A 24,944-nucleotide genomic window follows, 5' to 3' on the forward strand; every position below is an offset into this window, starting at 1 on the left:
TACAGGAAACAAAACAAAAAAAACCCCAAGCATTTATTTTAAAATTAATTTTTCAATCTTTCAAATTTTGTGCATTTCCAAAAATATAATATGCAAATGTGAAACACAGGATGAAATTGGAATGGAGAGGAATGTCCAGCAAAACATCAAATAAAAACCTCAATCTGCTGCGTCTCTCGCGAGTTCTAGCTCTCCGAGCTGCGTTTCTCAGAAACGGCTCCGCTTGTATTCTCCGTCTTGCTTTTCTTTGTTGCCCCGTTCGACTGCCGTGCTGCTCTTTTCTTTCCTCCCTGCCGATTCTGCTGCTGCAGTCGTTCCTTTTTCTTCTGTAAATACGATGCCATGTTGTCGAAGCTCACCTTGTAGAGGTGATGGAACCGACTCTCCACACCGATGGAGGCTGAGAAGGAAAAGGAGACGAGAAACAAAAGAAGAGATTTTGAAACTAAAGTCAAATCAGGGAGAGATGAAGACACTTGCTAAAATAAAACCGTTGAAATTTAAGGAATAAATAACGTGGGTTGTTCTGCTACAGAAAAATAATGAGTCTTCATTTGTCACATATACATTACAGCATAGCGAAATTCTTTTTTCTTCACATACCCCAGCATGTCAGGAAGTTGGGGTCAGAGCGCAGGGTCAGCCATGATACGGCGCCCCTGGAGCAGAGAGGGTTAAGGGCCTTGCTCAAGGGCCCAACAGTGGCAGCGCTAGGGCTTGAACCCCCGACCTTCTGACCAGTAACCCAGAGCCTTAACCGTCAAGCTACCACTACCCCCCCACCCATCATCATCATCATCATAATCACAACAACATCAAACGAGGGAGTAGTGTGACGCATCCCAACACAAAATCGAGTTACAAAATGGTCTTACCACCCTGAAGTTTGTTATTTTCCCATAACACCACATCCCAGCAGCTATAAACAGTCGTTCCCTCACCAGCATCTCTTACTTTAATAAAACAAACATAAGTTCAGAAGATTAAAAAAAAAGTGTGATGTCTGTGTCATGGCACAGACAAACAGCAAACTCCTCCGTCCTGAACACTTTCCCAGCGTGTGAAAGAGTAAAGTTACAGTTTTACCTCGGACTGTTAAAAAGAACTTATGCTGGAGACTCCTTCCAAAAATCCTAAATAAACATCTCATAGAAAAATCAGCAATTGGTCATGTTTTTGAATCCGTTTATGCGGAGCGTCCGTTATACGATCCCCTACGAATGCCGTTACTACAAAAACGCTAACTTCAATCAGAACTTAAACATTATTATAAATCTGTGCTTCGTCTTGCAGCCAGAACTACTGCCGCTCTAACTACTGCAGAGCTACTTCTATAGAAAATGAATCAATACCTTCCGACCCATCGGTAATACAACAGTGCTGTGGTATACATCTATCGTATCCAGATTTATACTCGCCTTTTACAGCGGTCACGTGTGATGTATCGTAAAAAGATGGAAGTAAGTTTTGAAAAGCTGTATCTGCTTCGTGGGAGATATTTCCTCCACGCTCTAAAAGAGTTTTCATGAAGTTAATCCGTTTATACGTCAATCACTATCGCAGTCAGAACTAGTTGACTGGTGTAGAGATGGTCTTGATTGACCAACGATTTCATTTACAGCCAGTGAAACTCTTTTTTCTTGCTTTGTAAGTTTAAAAGTGATCGTGACAAACAATCCATGACATTCAGCATTAATTGAACCCCAAATCATTCCATTATAGCAACAACATATGTAGCAATTAGCACGTGTTAATTGATGTCGAATATTTATGCAATCCATGACACACAAGAAATCCATATCATTTAGGAAATGACAGCGTTTGTGTACAGAAACTTACTGAAGTCTGGTCTCCAGGTTTAATGAAGGAAATGGACTTTTAAGCCTCAGTTCTGAATTTTGCAACAAACTCAAACACGTTAATAAACACGTCCATATCGGTCATTTAATTTGGGTTTTAATTTTACTCTGTTAATATAGGTGTTCGATATTTTGCTTGTTTGGTATAAAAATTAAAAAAAAACATCAGTTAAGACAAGTTTGTGTTTGGTAATATTACTGCTAGTGTATTAATGCCGACGTTCATGGTTTGTTCATGTCAACTAATGTTTAAAATAAAGAGTAAAGACAATGGGGCGTGCCGTTATAGGACAACATTTTACATAGAACAATAAAAATCAGCCCCTTCAGGATTCTGCGATGACAAATGAACTCAAAATCAAGCAAACCCTGCAATGTTCGGAGGAGCTTGCAAATTTTTTTTAAATTACAGCAAATGTTCTGCAGATTCGGGCCAAGACGAGTCATGTGACGTCACCACAACGTGCATTCAGCCACAACCCTCTTCGGTTCACGTGCGTCGAACACGAGTACAGCTAGAAAGGTCTCATTTTCCATACAAACAATTTCGTACAATTGCAATTTCGCCAATTCAAGTAGGTATAAAAATAAATAAATTAATCAGCAAGCACAAAAAAAAAAAAAAAAATGCATTGTACATTTTTTTAAAAGATGCAGCAAAATTGAGCATTTTTAGCTGCAACAATCTTAAAAAACAAAATTTTTAAAGCCTGTACGGACTGAAAAATGATTCATGGCAGTTTAGTGAACTTCACCTTTGAAGAGCTCCCACTGGCTGTGAAGTGTTTCTGATACTCTCTGCAGATCAGGGCTTTCTGACTCACTCTGCAACACACACACACACACACACACACACACACACACACACACACGGACAAAAAGAATGCTGTAAGCAAGCCAATTTCAGAAGTTACATGTCAGGATTCCCACTGTTTTGAGGAGAATACTCAAACATACTCAACAACAACAACCTATTGTTAAATATTGTCCCATTTATCAATGTGACTTACATTTCCATTAACAACATCGGAAATAAACATCAAACATGATATTTTTTCCATGACTGGAAATCTGGCTTACTGGTTTTCGGTGTGAAAACCGTGTGTGTGTGTGCGTATACAGATACGTACCTGCCAACGCTCATCTTTGTATGTATACAGAAGTACATTTGTGTCCTTGTTCTCCAGTAAGACCCAGAGTCGTCCTTGAGGGTCAAAGGTCATATCCCAGGGATTTTGAGGCAGAGCCAGTGTCTCAGTCGGTGTCAAACGCCCATCTGATCCTTCCTCTACTGCAAAGAGCTGAATGGAGGGAAAACTTTAATGAAATAGACACAAAAAAGAAAAGAAAAACAAAACATTACTACAGTTAAGAGATGCACACCAAATCTGGTTAATCTGTCATCACTGATTATTACACTAACGATGATGTTAATGTTAAGCAAGCAGTCAGATTACGATATCAAAAAACCAAAGGCATTTTGTCAGATTTCAAGGGATCCAGAAGCACTCGAGATTAAAATAATCCAGTTATACAGGAAATGTACACAGAGATATATATATATATATATATATATATATATATATATATTTTTTTTTTTAATGTGTAAATATTGACTTTTAACAAACAGAAATGCATTACCACCTCACTACTTAAAGATTTTATTAGACTAAAAGCAATGTTATTAGAAGTAATCTGATTACTGAGTGACAGACCCAGTGGTCCCCCACTGTCAGATTAAATTCTGATTTGTCAGCAAAAATCTGATTTGCTTACACGATTAGATTTTTGTTCAAATAAATACAGTTGTGTTCATATTTGTGTATATGGTTAGAATACACATTTCGTTTTTGCATGATGCTCCTATATGCTCTGTACTGGACAGAGTAAAGAGACACACACACACCTTTCACACTGCACAGCGACATGATGTCCGTCCGGCGAGCTGATGATCCGACTCACAGCAAACCTCTGTGGCTATAGATCACAACAGGAATAAGTCATATTGGAACATGTTTCTTTGATAGAAATGATATTTTGGACCCTCTCCTTGATAAATGTGATTATGAGCATGCTTAAAATTCTGCCATAAATAAATAAATAAATAAATAAATAAATAAATAACCAAAGAAGAATGGCATGTGTTTTTAATATTAATAGACAAAATTCCTATTTGAATAATTTTGCCAGCTTCCAAGTTCTATACATAGTTGGCAAAAATTTTTTAATTGCCAATATTATAATTGAGGCATTTAACACGTTATTAAACTATTATTATTGAGACAGTAATGCTGCAGTTGATCACCATAAAAAGCAGCAGTGTCATTAGCTGATGTTATTTTGACCTTTTCAGTGTCTGTATCAGAGCTCTGTGAAACTCCACGCTGCTGCAGGTCGATGCTCTGTAACCGCCGGCCGGACTCATAATGCCAAAGTTTCACTGTGCCGTCCTGCCAATGCAAAAGATAAATAAATAAAAATGTCAATATTGACCTTTGGTAGAACAATTGCTTAAGAATTTCTTTTTTTTTTCTGGATTATTGTTTGACTGTGGCTCTTGTTGGATTTCTGATTGGAAGGTTGTGAGTTCAAATCCCCAAACTGCCAAGCTGCCACTGCTCAGTTATAAATATAAATGAGATAAATGTAAGTAAGTCGCAAGAGATAAGGGTGTCTGCCCATTTTTTGTGATTGTTTGTGGCCAAAAATGCTCGATTTTGCTGTGACTTTTTTCCCCAAAATTTGTGATGCAGTTTGCTGAGTTTTTCTGCGCTTTTTTTTTGCGGAAAGATACATGAATTGGCGAAATTGCAATTGCGTGAAATTGTTTTGTACGGTCTTTCACAGTGATGTTTGTTGGTAAAGGAGACCTTTTAGCTGTAATCACATTCGACACACGTAAATCGAAAAAGCTTTTGGCTGAATGCGCGTTGCGATGAGGTCACTTGACACGTCTTGGCCCAGATCTGCAGCAAATGTGGTAATTTTGTGGCGATTTTTAAAAATTGCAAGCGTCTCCAAATATCGTAGGGTTTGCTCGATTTGGCGTTAATTTCTGCAATCGCAAAGTCGAAAAAATCCTGGAGGAATTGATCAACTTAAACGTAATGCTGATTAGCATGTCATAAGACAAACTCCAGGTGTTCAAATACATTCGACTACAAGTATATCTGTTTTATATAACTTTAGTCTTTTACGTTCTCTTCATATCAAAATGGCCAGTTTAGGTTGTTAATTCATTCTTCAATCTTTCAATTCAATTGCTTTATCCTGGTCTGATTGGAAGTGGTTTCAGAGCCTACACTGGGAACACTGGGTGTGATTTGGGAATACACTCTACAGTGTATAGGGGATGCCCAGTACATCAGGGGGCACCATGCACACACATTCACACACTCGTTCACACATACCGGCAATTTATCTTAGCCAATCCACATAAGAACATGCTTTTGAAATAACCCGGAGGAAACACAGACAGTAACCTAAGCTCAGGACTGAACCAGATTCCCTGGAGCTATAAGGCTGCAAGGGTAAAAACTGAATTATTACGCTGTTTTTGGCTTAATTCTTAGAAAGCACAGTTTCTAAACATGAAAAAAGACGGTGCTTTAATTCCCAGTGACATTCCCTCAATCATTTATTTAAACAAATAATTGATTCCTACCCCTGAGCCAGAGAGGAGCCATTCAGGATGCCCAGCTGGAACACACAGGGCACTGACAAACCTGTAAGAGAAAGGGGGGTGAGAAGGGGGGGGGGGGTTGGGAGGGGACAAAAAACAAAACAAAACAAAAAAAACCTTGTGCATTAGTGTATTTTTTGGTGCTTTTTTTTTTCCTCCAGCACTTTAACAATTAGCTCCAAGTTATCATACCATATATTCCACGGATTTAAAAAACAACAACAAAAAAACAAACAGGTCTGAGTGGATTATATTTTTGATCTACTGGCATAATATCTACATAAAGCAAAACTGAAAGACACTGAAAACACATTTAAAAGAAGAAGAAGAAAAAAAAAAAGAAGTGCTTACTCTGTGTGTCCCAGACAGAAGGCCTGAATGTTGTATGGGGATCTGCAAAGGCTCACTCTGATCTTCTCATCTCTGTCTGCGGTGATGATGTACTTGTCATCTGGAGACAGAGTCTGAAGAAAAGAAAAGAATGTAGGACATTAAAGCAAATAACACAGATGATATCCTCAGGATAATTTTGGATGCACTACAATCACTGCTTTTTACAATTAAAGTGCCAGACTTTCCTATTCTAAAAAATTAGAATTGTAAAGCCAGATGTATTCGATCCCGTATGGAACTAAACTTTGCAGGAAGGCAGCTCTTTAGAGTATGAATGCGTCTCTGTTTTAATACACTATTTTTTTTTTTTAAAAAGCCTTAAAAAAAACAAACACTTACAATGCCCAGTAGCATGGAGAGATGACCCAGCTTCAGCTCACTCGGTTTCTGTGGCTCCAGAACAGAGAATGAATATACATCTCCAGATTTATCTGCCACAAACAGCTCATCCTCGGCCTGACTGAACACCAGAGACGTACACCTGCGTACCACCCATCTGAACAGCACAAGCATCAATATTCACTCTTAAACCAAATCCTCTGGTCACATGACTCATGAATCATCACATGATTACAGAACTGCTGCAGATACCTTGTGCTGATGCACTGCCATGATGGTTGGGTGCGAAACAGAACCAGTCTTTTGTTGTCATCCGTCAGAGCAGCGTAATGTCCTGATGCTGACAAGGCGAGAGCGATAATCTGGTCACTTCCTTTCTCCTGAGAACCTCCACCATCGCTGTAAAGGTCAAAGCACCAAACATGAGCATCAACTCTATTCAGCTAAATCAGTTCAAGTTCTCGTTGCTAGTTATACAATTTTCCAATCAGGATCATTTCAAGGATGTAAAATTTAATTAAATTCCCTGGAAATAGAAAATAAAGCTAGGTGATATGGCAGAAATATTGTGATGCTTACAGATATTTTCATGATATGTTGTATTGCTGTGCATTTGCCAGCAATGAAAAAGGATCTGTTTAATTTTTTTTAACATTACATTATTTAATCATGTAAACGAGGGGAAATTAAATGATTGGATGTTAAAAGTTACAGTTACATCTTAGAGCAGAGTTCAAAAGTATTGACACCTCAACACAAGTATATTGGAGACACAAGCATGGTTAGTTACCTTTTGTCAGTTTCAGCCTCCTTTGGTTTCTGCTCTGCTTTGGTGCAGTCAAAAAGGAACGGTTCCCTTGATTAAAAACCATAAAATCTCCATTATATATTTGATAGTCAAAATAATCCAGTAGGCACTATTTAATCTATAAGAAAATAGGCACAACATTGACATCATGTTTTCTGCTTGAGGCTTTGATCCCTGACCTGAAACATCTGATTCAGCTCTGATCAGCTGATTATTTAATTAAATCTTAATTTAAAAAAAAAAAACATTGTTCAATAGTTGTTTCTATGTGGAGTTCAATATGGTTAAGTAGAGTAAAACAAATGGACCTATGACCAACAAAGAACTGCTATTATTTCTGCCAATTGGTGAAATCAGTCATAATCATCACCAGTAAGAAGATGAAATCAATACATTTCCCACTTGTACGAGCAGATTTTACTCTCCTTTATACACTTCCAACCGAGACTCTATCTACACTGTGTATTTACTCTAACGCGGATGAATCATACAGGGACAGGGTGTAAAATGAAATAAAACATGAAACTTCAGACCTGTTCTCTCTGATATTCACAGCTATTAAACAATGCGAGCTGCTCATCACCAGCCATTCTCTCGCACAGACCACAGCAGCCATGATAGCTACTACTCACGTGGGAAAATCCGGTCGCATGATTAACACGTCATCCATATGAGTGGCCTGACTTGCGCTGTGATTGGTCCGTTGTCGCTATGGTCACCATCACGTCTCTAATATAAATTGGAGTCTGTGCAGCCATTAATATTTGTTTCTTTATGTAAACTCACACTGACGAACACACAAACAATGTAACTAGTAAGAAATATGACAAAAATGGTATTTTTTCAGAACAGAACTGAATACTACTGAATGGTCAAACGGAGAAGACATATTGAAACCTTTGCAGAGAAAAGTTACAATGGGATATACCGCTTTATTTTACTTTGATACATGTTCTAAAAATACACACTGTTTTTATCAACATTTTTTTTGAACGGCTGAGTAAATAAAGAAACTAATGAGCCACCGACCAATCAGAGCGCAGCGGAATGTAAGAATGGGCGTGGTTTTGTCGAAAACGCACTGAAGAAAACATTACACGTCGCTCGGTTGCCAGGACCTCAAAAAACCCAGCGGATGGCTTTGATTGGCTGTTGGGAGTTTACAGCATATGAGACCAGATTAAGTCCTTGGTATCAAATGTATAGTTAGTGCGTTTTAAAACATCACTACATTTGTAATGTGTACCAATGCGTAGTATTTTGAAATATGCTCTTGTAATACAGAACTGGCAACCGTGCACCTCATCCTCGGGGTTGTATTTAATGTCCTAGAATAAACACCTACATAAATAAAATAAAATTAAAATAAAAAGCGGATTGTCAGTATTCAGTGTAGATCATTGATCATTGATTATTAATGAATTGCATGATCAGTCTTGCATAAATAATAAAAAAGAATGAAAGAAAGAGAACGAAAGAGTAAAATGAAGGGAGATGGGTGGAGTAAATGGGAGGCGTTTACTCAGTTTGTGCACTCCAGGCACTGGGAATTTTTGAGCTTCATTTTTTACTCTGAATTTAACCGTAACATTTAAAAAAGACTTTTGTTAAAGGGCTTTTTAGCTGAAGCTTTGATCTGTTTTTTTTCCTTCCTCATTTTGCAAGGTAAATACTTCTTCCTCTAGACTAAACTTCACAAGAGCAGTTGTATAACAAAGCATACACAGAAGAAAGTACAGGTTGTGATCATGCAGTCCACTCACTTTATGATAGGGGTTAAATGCATGCCTTTTAAAAGATTATATATATATACAGAATATATTTAACTATTAATCTGCAGAATCCTGTTCTCTGGAATGGGGAGTAATGACGGGACTTCCACTAATTGGACACAAACCCACTGCAGCTGCGAATTTAACAAGAAGTTGAACAAGTTTAATGTTATTCAAGTTTCACTGGTAAAGAAGGATACAACAGTACGGTTTATTTTCCCCAGGAAGAGAGTTTAAAGTGCGCAAACATGGCGGCTTCCTTGCTCAGATTTGGACGACTGGGATCTCTAAAGGTAACAAAATTGTTTATTATTTTTATTATTGTTGTTGCAATTAATCTGAACACTATACAACAATAAGCACCAATAAGTGCATGGGATAGTACAGCATAATTTGTTCTAACAAAATACCCTGCTGGGAAAAAAAAAAAACAAAAACAAAAAAACAATGGAAATCATAACAGAAATGTTTCCATTACAAACCACCAGCTAACCGTTAAAACCATTACCATTATTGGTCCTTAATGGTATCCACTAGACATAACATGCCACCAATAGAAGCCAACAAATTACCAGTCGAGACCCACAGGCACCATTACCGTTTCCATTAAAACCAATACAATTCCCATTATAACCATTACAAATTCTAGGAGGGTTTCTATTGTTTTTTTTTTTTTTTTCCAGCAGGGTAATAAGTAGCAAAGTAGCCTAAATGAATGACTAAATCAAATTGATCATAACTTACCTCTTAAACTTGGACTAATCTTGTTGAGGAAAAAACAGTTTAAGCTCTTTATATTTGATTATAACTGGCTTGAACTGAGATGTATTGTATTTTTTTAAAAATCAGATCTTAATATGTATTTTTAATGTAAAAAGGAGTATGTTTCCCCACCCCATGACTTACATCTGTAAGTTTTATTATCTAAAGAACTGTTTCTATTTCTATCAGCTATACATTCACTCTAGTCTATATTGATCCATAATAGCAGGAACGTTGTGTTGTGTAATTAATAGCAGGAACGTTGTGTTCATTCATAACGCTGGGAGGCATCATTATGTAACTCTCTGAATAGCACTGTGGACACAAGGGACAGTAATGTTTGCTATGTGTCTCGAACACTCAGGTTGCTATATTTTTTTGGCCTGGAAATGCATTAAGCAGTTTACGTCATTGCTTGAGTCCTATAGGAACATGCTGTGCTATATAGCTGGTACATAATGTACAAGCACAGATCAGGTGACCGCATGTTCCTCAGCTTCATGTCAATTTCACTCATGGTGTACTGTGAAATGTGTTTATACGGTTTAGTGCACGCACTTGGGACTAAATTAGTAAATAAGTTTATTTCAGCCAAATATGTAGTGTGTATTTTGCATGTACAGTATATTTCCTTATTATTGTAGGTGATAAAATAGTCAACAATGTATGTGAAGATATTAATAGTGATATAATCACAGTTCAAAATCTCTCTCGACCCCCCCAAAACATCTGATTTAAATATCTCTTCACAGCACTTTAATTGCACTAATTATGTGAGTACTGATGGTAACTCATCACTACGCCACAGCAGCATACAGGACGAATACTTCTGCAACTTTCATTTCTCCCCTGACTTCAGTATTATGGGCTATTTTTGACAAAATCCACAATTAAGTCTAATTTAGTTCCAGGTTGTATTCAAGGGGGTGAATACTTATACACGTCCGGGATTTTTCTTAAGTGGGTTTACTTGAAAGGTAAGCAGTTTTAGGAGAGAGAGAGAGAGAGAGAGAGAGCCCCTGAAGAACCTTTCATTTTCTAACAGAGGAAGGACACATTAGCGATACTGATCTGATCTTGACATCCTCACAGTAACTGAGGCTTATGTCAGCAAACCTCTACAAAACATCAGAGAGGACATGGCAGCGTCTTTTAAGACGAGCTTTGTCCTCTGTTCAAGCCTGTTGTGTCAGTCTGCACCACCGACACACTTTCATGGCTTAAAATAGTTCAGTGAATTGGAACGGAGAATCCCATTTTACACCAGTATTAGCCCTGACGCAGACACACGGCATCATAGACCAGGTGTTGATACCAAAACCTTTTTTTTCCCCTTGTGGTTCTTTTCAATCTGTTGTTTTGTTGGGATGTTTGTCTTGTTGTAGAATACATCCATGTGCAATTATCAGTAGAGACACACCAATCTGATACCAGATTGAGGGACAATATACTGTCTTGAAACACTGGATGTGCATCAGACCAGGTCTAATATGACATCAATATGTTATATTGACCAACACAATACACCTGATTGCATTGCATAACTTGTGTTATCACCCCTCTAATGTTTCACATCATTTGGTGACAGAAGCTTGTAGCGAGCGGGTGAATGTCAATATGGGTGTAATCCAGTATCAGCGATCTGTTATCAGTATTGTTTAAAATAAAATGGAAACAGTGGGATTGTGTCCTTTTTAGCTTTAAGTTCTTGGAATAAAGTAAAGGTACATTTGCCCCTTTTCCCACCCAAAAATCAAGGAGATGCAAACGTTTCTCAGTGACATTATTTCATTTAAAATCCGACGTGCTTGAATACAGACCAAAAACAACAAAATGTGCGGAGTTATGAACTGGAATACAGTACAGTGGTTAATTTCCTTTCTTTTATTAGGCCCTGCAGGCAGAGAGCCTGAGTGCATTACAGAAAGCCCCAGCAGTTGCTCTCAGTTCAAAATCTGGAGAGGGCAAAAAGTCCAAAAAGTCCAAAAAATCCAACAAAGGTAAGTACAAAGAATTCAATGTTTTATTCTTTATGTCTTCAGCTTACAAAAAGTTTGATCACACATACACTAAGGTCAAAAGTTTGTGGACACCTGACTGTCACATGTGCTTGTTGACAAATTTAGTCTCCCTGTGCTGTTAATATAACCTCCACTCTTCTTCTGGGAAGGTTTTCCACTAGATTTCGGTTTGTGGCTGTGGGGATTTGCCCTTTCAGCCACAAGAGCATTAATGAGGCCAGGCACTGAGGTTGGGGAAGGAGGTTTTCAGTGGGGTTTAGGTCCGGGATCTGTCCATGCCACTCGAGTTCTTCCACTCCAACCATGACAAACCATGTGCTTATGTATCTCAATTTGTGCACAGGTACAGTGTCATGCTGGAACAGCTTTGGACCTCTTAATTCCAGTGATGTGAAACTGTAATGCCACAGCATGCAAAGACATTATGTACAATTATGTGCTTCTAGCTTTGTGGCAACAGTTTGGGGAAGAACCACAAATGGTTGTGATGATCAGGTGTCCATATATTTTGGCCATATAGTGTACATGTTAACGGTATATTCAAAGGGTGGTACCAGCATTTTTAATTGACCTGGCAAATAAAATAGCAATTAATCGAAATGATTTAGGTTTGTATCGTCTAGCGTAGTTTGGGAGATGGAATCGCTTCATAAGTTCAAACACGTACAACCATGTTGCTTGAGGAAACATTCATTACGGGCAAGAAATGGAATATGTATATAGAGAAAAGAAATGAAGATGTGCTAAAGACCTGTTTTAGGCCACTAATTGATTAAAGGCTTTTAAGGGAATGTAGTTTAAAGTGGTTTCACTGAACTGTCGTGTCAGACGAGTATGTTTATCTCACATAAACCATTTTACAATAATGGGAATTGCGTTATAGTGGCACATTTCTTTAAAGATTGTGAGTAGAATTTGATTCGTATAATTACATAAAATTATTGCAAAACATGTTCCGGGAGATCATTTTTCATAAAGAGTTTAAGAAAACAAAGGCAGTATTATTTCTCACAATAGGAACATAATGCATGGGCCTTATTCAGGGACTCATGTTGTACAATGCCAAAAATAGATTTGTATATGTGTCCTACAGTATGGCGATCATTTAAAATGCCATACCATGTCCACATACCAGTCATGGGCAGCTCCTGTGAATAGCTCATATAGTATTAGGTTGCGTTTTGTGTTCCTAAGAATGGAAAGCCTTTGCATGTCCATCTGACATCACCAGAATGATCTATAACCAACACCAGGACTAAGAATATTGAAATCTTTTCTCTGAACAGCTGATAATGAACATTTGAATAAAGAGAGAAATGGTAATGCAGGACAAATCTGGTTTATTCATTCAGATCAGTCACTCATTGAAAAAAGCTCTTCAAAAAAGTCTGTAGCTTGACAGTGTTTATTTATTTTATAATTTTATATTTTTTAAGACCTAAATAAAGGTCCATGGAGGACAGGATAAGGTCAAGACCTCATTCCTATGGTATTCAGTGTTTTTGAGAGCAATGTAAGATCAAGCCTATGTATATTTATCATAGATCAAAATCTGCAGTAATTACAAGAATATCACACGTGTGAATGTATCATCCTTGCTGAATAATGCTGGTATCACACTTTTGATATGACTATTACCCCCCTTATGACCATTCATTTTATTCTAATTTTTTTAATTGAGAAATTTTGTCTTATATATTATAATACACATTCCGTTGTTTTCAGTAATTGATATTTTGTCCATTGCCCGTGTTGTAGTCTATAACGAATTTCTGTCTTTCCAGAATTTCAGATTTCCCATCAGTTAACAAGAATCAGTTGCAATATGATTTTTTTTTAATGTTCCATCACATTACATATAAAAGTGTGTGTGTGTAATTATATATATATATATATATATATATATAAATAAAAATTTAATTTTTGGTTTTTAATTAAATTGCTGTGGCATAAGAAGAATAAAACACTTCAGGACTTGCTGCTGTAGCTAAATCTCTTTTAGGGTGGTAAGAGTAACTTTGCTTCAGGTTGCCACGCCGCCCTGTCATTGATTGATTTTTTTTTTATATATATTAGCATGTCTTGTTATGTTTTATTCATTATTAAATTTATCTTGCTCCACACTAATCAGCAGTTCAGGTGTAAACTTTTCAGTTAAAAATGTGTGATTATAGAGTATACTGAATAGTTCAAATGCAAATCTGATTGATTGGTTGTTTTCTAGATGAATGCATTTTGATGTGCATTTTATTACCTTTTGTTAAACTTGACATAGGCATTTCCACCAATACCATTACTTGCTACCCAGTGCCAGGTCTGCACATAAAGTTACTGGCCACTGGAGTTTTTATACACCAGGATTGAAAACAGTTGAATAGTTCAGTAATCTTGACCAAGATTACTGAACTCTTGGTCCAAACAGACCCAGATTGAAAAACATGAAGATTATTTCATACTTATTCTGCCTTGTCAGAGCTGGAGTTGGCTGAGTATGGAGAGCAAGTTACAAGTTGACGCATAGGGTTGTTTTTTTTTTTTGTGTGTATGTGTTTTAAATCAAGCTTGGTCACCATGACAAAAACACTCATGGCAAACATTGACACCTCTTACATAATGTATCCCTCCTGTATTGTTAAAATAAATTGCACCAACACTTTATTTAATCACTTTTTGTTGAAAATACTCAATAGGTTGCTTGTCTAGTGGTTTTCATTGGTCATATCCAGACAGTGCAAGGCATGAAGATATTCAATAAATCTGTATATGTTTGCCCTCCTTCTTTTCTGTCACAGAAAAGTCCACATCAAAAACGTACTTTGATATAGAAAAACTTATCCAACACAAATCCTACCCAGGAGTTCCCAAGGAGGTTGTAACACCTGTTGCTGCTGCAGCTGCTACCACCGCTGTGGGAGCTGTGTCTGCAACTGCTGCAGCCATTCCTAAACAAGCTGCAGCAGCTCCAACTGCTGCCCCTGCACCAAGTGAAACTTCGCCTGTTGCAGAGGACGGTCCGGTTGCAGTGGAAACCACACCTATCGTTGAAGTTGCTGCTGCTCGACCTGCTGTAGAAGCTGCAGCATCAGTTTCAGAGGTCACAGCCGAAGCTGTGCCTGTTGCTGAAGCTGCAACAGAAGTCGCTCCCGCTGTTACTGAAATTGTGAGTGAAACTGTATCTGCAGCAGAAAATTTACCAAGTGCTGAAACATCTGCCCCTGCTGCATGCATTATTGAAGTTGCACCCACTGCTGAAGCTGCTGCCCCTGTAGCTGAAACTGCACCTGTGGCAGAAGCCCCGGACATTGCTTCCACAGCTGAAGCCATACCCGTTGCAGAAGCAGTTTGCCCTGTTACTGAAGCTTCCCCTGTCCTTGGAGCAGTCCCTGCAGAAGTCATGGTTCAAGCAGCTCCTGCAGAAATTGCTCCAGAAGTTACAGTTGAAGCAGCCCCTACAGGGGTTGCTGCAGGAGTTACAGCTGAATCAACCACTGCAAAAGTTACCCCAGAAGCTGCAGTTGAAGCAGCCCCTGCAGAAGTTGCCCCAGAAGTTATACCTGAAGCAACCACCACTGCAGTTGCCCCAGAAGCTACCCCTGAAGCTGCAGTTGAAGCAGCCCCTGCAGAAGGTACACCTGAAGCAACCACCACTGCAGTTGCCCCAGAAGCTACTCCAGAAGCTGCAGATGAAGCATCCCCTGCAGAAGTTGCCCCAGAAGTTACACCTGAAACAATCACCATTGCAGTTGCCCCAGAGTCTGCAAATGAAGCAGCCCCTATAGAGGTTGCTGCAGGAGTTATGGCTGAACCAACCACTGCAAAAGTAACCCCAGAAGCTGCATTCGAAGCAGCCCCTACAGGGGTTGCTGCAGGAGTTATGGCTGAACCGACCACTGCAAAAGTTACCCCAGAAGCTGCAGTTGAAGCAGCCCCTGCAGAAGTTGCCCCAGAAGTTATACCTGAAGCAACCACCGCTGCAGTTGCCCCAGAAGCTACAACAGAAGTTACACCTGAAGCAACCACCGCTGCAGTTTCCCCTGAAGCTACAACAGAAGTTACAGCTGAAACAACCACCACTGCAGTTGTCCCCGAGTCTGCAGTTGAAGCAGCCCAAACAGACGTTATCCCAGAAGTTACAGCTGAAGCAGCCCCCACTGAAATTGCTCCTGAAGTTATGGCAGAAGCAACCCTTACAGACATTGGCCCAGAAGTTATGACTGAAGAAGCCCCTATAGAAGTTGCCCCAGAAGCAGGCTCCACAGAAGTTGCCCCAGAGATAACGGCTGAAGCAACCCCCACAGAATTTGCAGCTAAAGCTGCACATTCTCTAGAACCTGATGCTTCCCCAGTTACAGAATCTGTTGAGACTGTCCTAGAAGCTGCTGCTGAAGCAGTAACTGAAGTCATTGCAGAAACTGTCCCTGTCGAAGCTGTTGCTGAAGTAGTGGAAGCGATTGCTGAAACCATAGCTGAAGTTGTTGCAGAAGCTGATTCTGAAGTTGTCAGTGAAGCTGCCCCTGCAGAAAAGCATGATGACATTGCCACTGTGATCACAGATGCAGCAGAAGCTCCCGTCGAAGTGGAAGCGCCTGACGGTATACACCACCAACACCACCTCCCTTAACTACTTCTCTATATACTTATTGGATTCTGTAATAAACGAATAGGCATATTTTGCTTCATTTAAGGCACTGCTACACAAAACTTGAAAGTGGTTAACCTTAGATATCCACATTTGAAAAACAAAAATGCTTGTCGTTACGTAAAACTTTTAGGTGTGTCTTACCAGTTCTACCACCGTTCAGAAGCGTCACTGCAACCATGTAGACTTAAACCACTCAAATTGGGATGTGCTCACAATCTATGTTCTAACATGGACAGCAGCCAACTTCTACCCAAGGCTTGAAGATCACTTTTAAAATTTGTGTGCTGTAATTGAACATGAAGGGTCTGACCCTTTGTAATAGTGGTTTTATGGTCTCATTGTTACGGTATGATATCCTAGTCTAAAAATCTCACAGTTTCATGGTACCACAGTATTAATTGACCATTTAAAAAGTGAAACAAAAGGAAATATTTATCATGAAATCTTTGTACAAAAGTCTCTTTGCACGTCTTTGTATATGTAACAAAATCGAAAGAAAAATATCAAATACCTTAATTGTTGTTCTTTCTTTTCTACAGAATAAGATTTCCAGACATATGTCTGTTCAGTAATGTTGGAAGAGGATGTCTCGTTGTAGTGCGTGTGGCTCCTCAAGTTGCACTTGAGCTTTGATGGGTCACATGACTGTAACATGGGTTGTATGTAGGCTTTACACAAGTTCGGTTACAAGACAAGTGTTTTTAAACTTTCTAAGACAAGTGCATTTGATCATTCTGGATTTAAAACTCGGTTTTGTTTTGATTTCGGTGGGAGACGAGACAAAAGCGCACGTCCTGAGGTGTCTTTATACTGAAGAAAAGGCCAACAGAATGTAAAGTAATCTTTACCAAAAGATATTTATTGAGAATAATTACATTTCCATAAAATCTTTTACATTGGGCCTCATTCATCAATCTTTCAGTAAATGTTTGCGTAAGCCAAATCGGACTAAACGTTTCCTCCGGATTTACAAAAGGTTTGGATTTTATTCGCGCTCTCATACGTATGTTGATGAAAGCCAATCACCTGTGTGCACAGTACAGCTGATTTGCATTTCGTGACGCCCACAAAATTGCAAAAAACGCAAAGCGTACACAGCTGAAATGAGGAGTAAATGCCAAAAACAAACTTTCTCAGAGGTAGAAGTGAACGATATTTTGACACCTCTATACCGATTAAAAATAAATGTTATTTAACAGCATAAATTTACACACCCTCAGGGGCATGAGTAGGATATTAATGTTTTTCTGCAATTATGGGATTTTCATGAATACCAATTTTTTTGTGTCGATGCTTCTATGAACAATTTTATTTAAAAAAATAAATAAAAATCCATTCTTATCCAGCTTGATAAATGCTGTCAGTATTTATCATGTTGTCTTTATAAGATGAGAGTGGCTGTGAGGAAAAAGTGATGAAAAGTGACGTGCTGATCAGGGAAAAAAAAGATGGGAATGTGTTTTAATCAGTATATTCAAACAATCAGTGGAGAGGTAACCATCTCATCGTTCACTGTGATTAACTGTGAAACCGTGACACACTAACAATCCTAGTTTCTGCTAGCAGACATTTTTCTAACATTTTTCTGGCTTGGGTGGTGAACATACAGTATCTAGTCAGTCCCAGTCCACATTCTCCTCGTGCAGTGTTTCCATCATGCATGTGTACTTTTACATTATTGATATTTGCTTGAAACTCACTATTTCTCACTACAAGGTTGCATTCAGTCTTTGGTTACAATGCATGAATCCGCACTGCATCCATCTTTGATCACTGACTTCTATCAAATCTTGCACTTATGTGCTTTTTAATTGAGTTTTGTTTCTCTTTCATTTTGCTTAATGACATGTGGTCCTCTTAAAACCTTCCTAACTTTTTCTGTCCTTTCCTTGCCCCTTATGTTCTACATGTTTCTTTCCAAATGCCGTCGTAAATTATTGTTCACATTGACAAGTGCACACATTGTTGTTTTGTATGTGTAACGTGAAGCTAAGTGGCCTTTCATTCATTATTACCAACGTTTTTAAAAAAAAAAAATGGTACTGTAAAACTGAACTTTTCTCTTTTTTTTCCTCCCTTTCTTTTCAAAGCTAATGTTAAGATTAAGATGTCAGTGAATTCATGTGTTTGCTAAGTGTTGCATATTGGTTATATCATCTTGTTGGATGCTAGAACAAAAATATTTAATATGGAGGTTTTGGTATTAGAATGATCTTTAGAATAGACTGGTCCTCTTTCTTCTTTCTCACTCTTTGACACTCTGTGACTTACTGGTCTTTCTGGGGAGTTGTGCATGATCTCAGTAATGAATAATTTATCCTTGTTCCATCTGCATGGTGTTATATGTGGTATATGTACAAACACACACACACACACTTTCCCAAGGTGCTGATCATAATCGTGGACCGTGGTTGCCGTTTGTGGAATGCAGGTTGTGTTAAAGTCGAACATTAGCTGGCTGCACTTCCCAAAAAGCGTGAAAATCTCTTCATACAAACCAATACAAACCAAACATACGGTGGTGCTTGAAAATTTGTGAACCCTTTAGAATTTTTTATATATCTGCATCTGATGTTGTTTTAGGTCATATTTATATAGATATATAGAAAATTCTAAAGGATTCACAAACTTTCAAGCTCCACTGTATATAACATCCTTGCTCAAAGGCTTTACAGTCTCTGATGCACTCAATCTTCCAGCCAATAGCACAGAACATATATATATATATATATCACTGTAAAGTGGTTGGCTATGTTGTTAAAGCATGGAAAGTGTGGGCTTTAAATGTTCTCCCATTCCATTCTCGCACTGCGCAAAAGTATAGAAATTTTTGAAAAAGTATGGATGTTCTGTAAAAATAATATATACCAGGGCACCAAGGTTCAAAGTCCATTGATTTTTTTTTCCCCCTTATTTTCTGCAATAAAGCAGGCTCCCTATTGCAAATGAAACTTTTTACGATACAATCAATAATCTTTTAAAATGAAGCAAAAAATAGAAAGAAATCTGGAGAAAAATCTTGAAAAGTTAATGTCTGTATTATGTTAAATTTTATATATATATGAGAACTATATTGGCTTTTGGGGAAATCAGGCCTAAAGTCTTCACTAAGTTTGTTTTGAAATTCAAAGGCATGACCATATATCATAATGTGTATATAAGATATACAGTATGTATATGCAAGACATGCCTTGTGTATGTAAGAATATGTGATAATTGCTATTTTTTTCTTTGGTTGTTAGCTGGTTTGGACCCTATTCAGAAACTCTTCTTGGATTCAATTCGCAGCTACTCCTCAATGAGCATGTAAGTGTTTCTCATCCTGATGACACTATCTCCAACGCTTGCCTTGACACAGTATGGGGCATTTTAATCATATGAACTCATTATAGCATTGTGTGAATTAAAATAACTGTAAATGAACTTTTCACCACTGTTGGTGGTGATTGTTCAGTCAGTGTGTGTGTGTGTGTGTGTGTGTGTGTGTGTGTGTGTGTGTATGCGTGTGTGTGTGTGTGTATAAAATATATATATATATATATATATATATATATATATATATATATATATATATATATATATATATATATATATATAATATAAAAAATATAAAAAACTGTTTCCTTCTGTATCACCAGGGGAACTGGTGGTCTAGTTGACGCAGGTCCTGAATACCACAAGGCCCTGGCCGAGGAAATCGCCAAACTACAAAGGTTATATGGTGGTGGAGACCTGGAATCATTCCCAGAGTTTAATTTCCCTGGTGGGTCAAAGGTTTATTATAATTACCATTACTGAGCTTTGCTGTATTGGTATTGGTCATGTGCAAATGGACACTCACAAATAATATTGATCTTGGGATCATATGGTTTGTGTAGACAGCGTATGAATAAATTTCTGTTAGTGTGGTGTTTACTTCACCAGAATTTCTCCCCTTTCAACAAGTAGATGGACCTAATAATGGGTGAACCTTACATAAGTTTTAGCCTCAATAGCCCCGAGCTTATTGCTCATCCCATTCATGCAGCTTTTATTAAAACTATGTTCTTGCTTGAATGAGCTCATACAGTCTGATCAACCATGCGAGTAAACTAGTGACAAAAGCTAAATGTTTAAGCACACGCAAACCTAGCACTTGTATTATAACTCTTATAATAGTATGAATATAACGTATGAAATTATAACCATAATGGTTTTTAAAAAAAAAAAATTTTATTCCCTAAATACAAACTTGTATTGTTGCCATTTTCTGTGTGTGAATTGTTCGTATATGTTGTGTCTGTATTTTTATTTGAAACAAAGCTTTGCAAAGGCAGACTTGAGTCACAGCTGGGATGTGGAGACATGACATTTTAAAACTAGGAGCAAATGTCGGCAGCCATTTTAATGATCATGTTATGCGTTAAATCTTCACTTAAGCTGATGTGGGATCGTGTTACTGATCATCAGTGGTGGACAAAATACAGAGATCCTGTACTTGTGTAAAAAGAGGAGATACCTTTGGTCACGTGCTACTCGAATAAAAGTAGAAATGTTTTTTTTTTTGTACTTAAGTGCTGACTTATTTTAGTCTTATTATGTAAATGATCAGTTTCTAGAGACCTCTCTGACTGCAGAACAAAACAAGATTATACTTGTCCAAAGCAGGACGTGAATGAACCTGTCAATTATGAAATCGTGGATTTCAAATAAACAATCTTCTCATTCAAGTAGGCTACTGTTGTAAATTTAGTTCTATAAGGATGACGGTGGCATCCAGTGACATGTATTCCTGCTGCAATGTGCTACTAAAAAACAAAAGAAAACAAAGTGCTCATTTTTAGATGGAAAATTCTCAAAATTAGCTGCCACATGCATCCGAGAAAGAAGAGGGCTGTCAGAAATATATGCTTTGTAGCTCTGTATTTATAGATGAGTACTGTGTTGTTGTTTGTCCTCCAAACCACCCCCCCCCCCAAAATTTTTTGCACATTTAAGAGCACACTACTGTGTGGTTTGCTTCAATGGTTTGCTTCAATTTGAAAGTACATTCATATATATTATACTCAGATATTTTAGCCAATCAAATATTTTCCGACTTCAGAGTGATAAATAAGAGTAGGATAAAGAGTAAAAGAAGGATTTTTGCTTTGAAATGTAATCGAGCAAAAGTATAAAGTCTTCATTTGTACTTGAAAAAAGTACTTAAGTACAGTAATGAAATGCAGGTACTTCATTACTATCCAACACTGCTGATCACTATGATCCATGTAAAATGTTCACTTTTAAATTACATAATACAAAAGCTGCATTGCAGTTGGTGACTAATTTTTATTTCATTTACGTACAACTTTACATAGCCTTTACCCTTTTAAAGTGACTTGAACATTTAACCTTTTAAAGTGGCTCTAGCCTTTAACCTCAAGGACCTTTTTATGTCCTTACTATATGATACAATCATATTGGTTGTATATTTCTATTAGGATCAGCATAAAATATATATGAACGTAAAGCTACTGATGAAGTGTGATGAGCTGTTTCTAAATTTAATAGTAAGCCTTAGCCCAGTGTCTGTCAAGGAAGGCTTTAATTAAAATGACTTTCTTTTTATTACAGAACCAAAGCTGGATGAAGTGTCTACCAAATAAACAACCTTTTCACACCATAACATCTTGTGCCTGAGCCTGAGCCTTGGACAAATACGATGATCTTGGTTGCTCTTTTTTTGACGTATATTTTTATGAGACTGTGAAGCCTTTTCAACATTTGGATGACAAGCATGTATCTGTACATGTATTGAATTACAGGTTGGGAGGACGTTTATTTAATAGCTATGAAAAAATTCTATGCATTTACATACTGTATTTACATTTTCTGCATTTTTGCTTGGTTTCTATGAGTAGAGAAAGAATTGAATAGATATGTTCATGTGTGTGTTGTTTTTTCTGTGTGTCTGACCTGGTTGTGGATCTTTACTCTTAAGTTTTCTTACTCCACTGTCATTACCTAGTGTAATAATAATTTGATTTACTTCAAACCTCCTATAGATCCTTCGCTGCATTGAAATGGTTAGCTCTTCAGATTTGCTTCATATTAAGAAGGAGCCTTTATTTGTCATATATACACATTACAGCACAATGAAAATATTTTCTTTGCATATCCCAAGTTTGGGGTCAGAGCACAGGGTCAGCCATGATACAGCACCCCTAGAGAAGAAACGATTAAGGGCCTTGCTCAAGGGCCCAACAATGGCAGCTTGGCAGTGGTAGGATTGAACCCCAACCTTCTGCTCAGTAACCCAGAACCACTGAGCCACCATTTCATTTGTGAATAGAATTGAAAGCAATAGACCTAGAATACAATACACTTAGTGCCCACTTTAGTATGTACACCTAGCTTATACACTTCTATTACAAATAAATAATCTATTCAGTGTTCGTTGTTTCAGATACAGTACATCGACCATATACATGACTTTGTGGGAATATTCAATTACTGACTGTAACCCATCTGTTGCAACAATATGGGCACACACTTTACCTTTTCCATCAGTGAAAGGGGACCACAACCGAGCAGATATTATTTGATTGGTGGCCCACAGAAGTGACACTGAAATAGTGTGTGCATTGTTCTGGTATGAGTGCGTTAATGAGTGCCACTTAAAGGTAAAATCCACCTTGAAATACTTTCATATAAATTCCTATAATTATCTTCAGTGGTGTCCAAGATTTATTTTGTAGTGAAAGTCTGAGTTGACTTTTAGTTTAAACGTCTTACATAAACATGTTCTATTTTCACTTTGGTTTCATACATTACCCACAATGCCATTCGACTACCTGCTGATAGTGCAGTAGGTTTATGCCTAATCCGACTTTCCTTGTAAGTAATAATTTGCAGGTCTGGATGAAATTGTTTTCATCCTTCGGGAGTTCAACATGCAAAGTGTAAAAAATAACATGAACACCTCCGTGTTTGTCTTTTATTAGCAACAAGCAAGCCACTTAACTGAAGAGTGATGTATATTTTCCTCTTCAAACTGTATATTCAACGTTTATAGATTTAACAATGTATGTTGATTGATCTAAAGCAAATACTTGTATATACAGTATAACTCGTAAAAGTAAGAAGTGCTACTTTGTATATTTCTGATTCTGTGCAGAGCAACGTTAATTTTATGTCACACTATAAAAAGGGAATGAAGTCGATGTTGAGAAAACTACCCTAAGTTGACAAGTAGGAATTTTAAGTTGAGGAGACATCTTCGGCTATCTTTGGCTTTTCCTGGTTGGAGGTTGGAGGGAATTATGAGATGTGACCTCTAGCTGAACGCAACATAACCAGTGCAACTGGGTCGTATAGCTGCATTGCAGTCAATGCTGTCAACATTTGATTTCTCAATAATATGATTTCGAACATCACTGGAAAATTATAGGTGAGAAAAGAAGCCCTTGCACTTTTGTTTTTCTGAGATTAAAGTGAAACTTGACCATTATTCCTATGTTGGGGATAACTAGAACACCACTGTAACTGTGTTTACAATGTCCCCTTATGACCTCAGCCAGGCACATAACCACTAATTTGCATGGGGATAATGAAAATACAGCACCAACCAACTAATTAGCACCAGAATCAGTAAACACAAACATCTCGATACAAATTTCATGTGGTTTAGGGTGGACTTTTCCTTTTATTACACATACCTTCTGCTGAAAAATATGGCTTGGTCTGACAAGCTACCAGCTGTCAAAACACAGGCTGAACTGGTCAAGCTGATATATCATCTTTGCCAGCTGGCAAGTTATTTTCCAGCTTCCTTATTACCAATAAATATTTGAAAATGTATAATTACCTTGCATTGGCATACTTGTCTTAAAGTAACTTGTCTACAATGTTGTATTAGTACCAGTACTTCAGGAGATTTTCCTCTCTTCCAGCACTTAATAGTTGATAAAGATGGTCTACCAATTTGACCAGCTTGGCCTGTGTTTTGGCAGCTTGGTAGCTGGTCAGACCAAGCTGGATTTTTCAGTTAGTTATTGTATAGTTAGAGACTAGCTCATTTCCGGGGTGCACGGTGGCTTAGTGGTTAGCATGTTCGCCTCATGCCTCCAGGGTCTGTGGGTTCGAGTCCTGCTGGGGCCATGTGTGTGTGGAGTTTGCATGTTCTCCCTGTGCTGCGGGGAGTACTCTGGGTACTCCGGTTTCCTCCCCCAGTCCAAAGACAGGCATAGTAGGTAGGCATGTCTAAAGTGTCCATAGTGTATGAATGGCATCCTGTCCAGGGTGTACCCTGCCTTGTGCCCGATGCTCCGTGGGATAGGCTCCAGGTTCCCCGTGACACTGAAAAGGAGTAAGCAATAGAAGATGGATGGATAGCTCATTTCCCCCATGCACAGTACTAGTAAATCTTCTTTTAACCCTTAATTGGTGTACGTTTCTGACCACAGGACAAGTGTTAGCTGGATATTTTAGGTGAGCAACTGTTTCTCAATATGACAGTAAGGCATTTTGTACTTGATTCACTTGTGAATTGTGAATTTGGAACTGACTACAGTCTGTAAATGTGTACAAAGTGCACCTGCATGGCACTTTTGTTTAATAAACTGTACCTTTAGTGCAGCTATAATATATAGAATATATGGTGGGCACCGAGTGTACATTCAAATATTCTGTTTCTTATAGTGACA

General features: G+C 37.9%; 2 protein-coding genes across 3 annotated transcripts; one reads left to right on the forward strand and one right to left on the reverse strand.

Moving 5' to 3' along the window:
* Window positions 1–7,856, reverse strand: wdr4 (WD repeat domain 4). Of its 2 annotated transcripts, none has more exons than XM_053627481.1 (11): window positions 7,714–7,856; window positions 7,064–7,129; window positions 6,526–6,672; window positions 6,274–6,430; window positions 5,893–6,005; window positions 5,524–5,584; window positions 4,205–4,309; window positions 3,766–3,836; window positions 2,990–3,176; window positions 2,615–2,684; window positions 1–400 (listed from the first exon to the last, which is right to left on the reverse strand). In XM_053627481.1, the coding sequence occupies exons 1-11, from the start codon at window positions 7,749–7,751 to the stop codon at window positions 186–188; spliced, it is 1,230 nt and encodes a 409-aa protein (XP_053483456.1). In that variant the 5' UTR covers window positions 7,752–7,856; the 3' UTR covers window positions 1–185. The 2 variants fall into 2 exon arrangements, with proteins under 2 accessions (XP_053483456.1, XP_053483455.1); XM_053627480.1 differs by having other exon boundaries at window positions 7,615–7,725.
* Window positions 7,857–8,660: 804 nt separating this feature from the next.
* Window positions 8,661–24,828, forward strand: si:ch211-140m22.7 (uncharacterized protein LOC570370 homolog). The gene is made up of 7 exons (XM_053626058.1): window positions 8,661–8,746; window positions 9,078–9,146; window positions 11,507–11,615; window positions 14,429–16,228; window positions 19,521–19,584; window positions 19,917–20,041; window positions 21,874–24,828. Exons 2-7 carry the CDS (start codon window positions 9,102–9,104, stop codon window positions 21,903–21,905), a joined length of 2,175 nt encoding a protein of 724 aa, XP_053482033.1. The 5' UTR covers window positions 8,661–8,746; window positions 9,078–9,101; the 3' UTR covers window positions 21,906–24,828.
* The last annotated feature ends 116 nt before the right edge of the window (window positions 24,829–24,944 follow it).

The sequence above is a fragment of the Ictalurus furcatus genome, chromosome 6, assembly GCF_023375685.1.
Source record: "Ictalurus furcatus strain D&B chromosome 6, Billie_1.0, whole genome shotgun sequence".
Classification (NCBI taxonomy): domain Eukaryota; kingdom Metazoa; phylum Chordata; class Actinopteri; order Siluriformes; family Ictaluridae; genus Ictalurus; species Ictalurus furcatus.

Coding starts and splice junctions, on each gene's coding strand:
- wdr4 (XM_053627480.1), bottom strand. CDS start 7,697: ATGGCTGCTGTGGTCTGTGCGAGAGAATGGCTGGTGATGAGCAGCTCG. Junction 4,310..5,523: donor GGCTCCTCTCTGGCTCAGGG/GTAGGAATCAAT, acceptor TTGCATTGGCAG/GACGGCACAGTGAAACTTTG. Junction 2,685..2,989: donor ACAAAGATGAGCGTTGGCAG/GTACGTATCTGT, acceptor TGTGTGTTGCAG/AGTGAGTCAGAAAGCCCTGA.
- si:ch211-140m22.7 (XM_053626058.1), top strand. CDS start 9,102: ATGGCGGCTTCCTTGCTCAGATTTGGACGACTGGGATCTCTAAAG. Junction 11,616..14,428: donor GTCCAAAAAATCCAACAAAG/GTAAGTACAAAG, acceptor TTTCTGTCACAG/AAAAGTCCACATCAAAAACG. Junction 16,229..19,520: donor CGAAGTGGAAGCGCCTGACG/GTATACACCACC, acceptor TTTGGTTGTTAG/CTGGTTTGGACCCTATTCAG.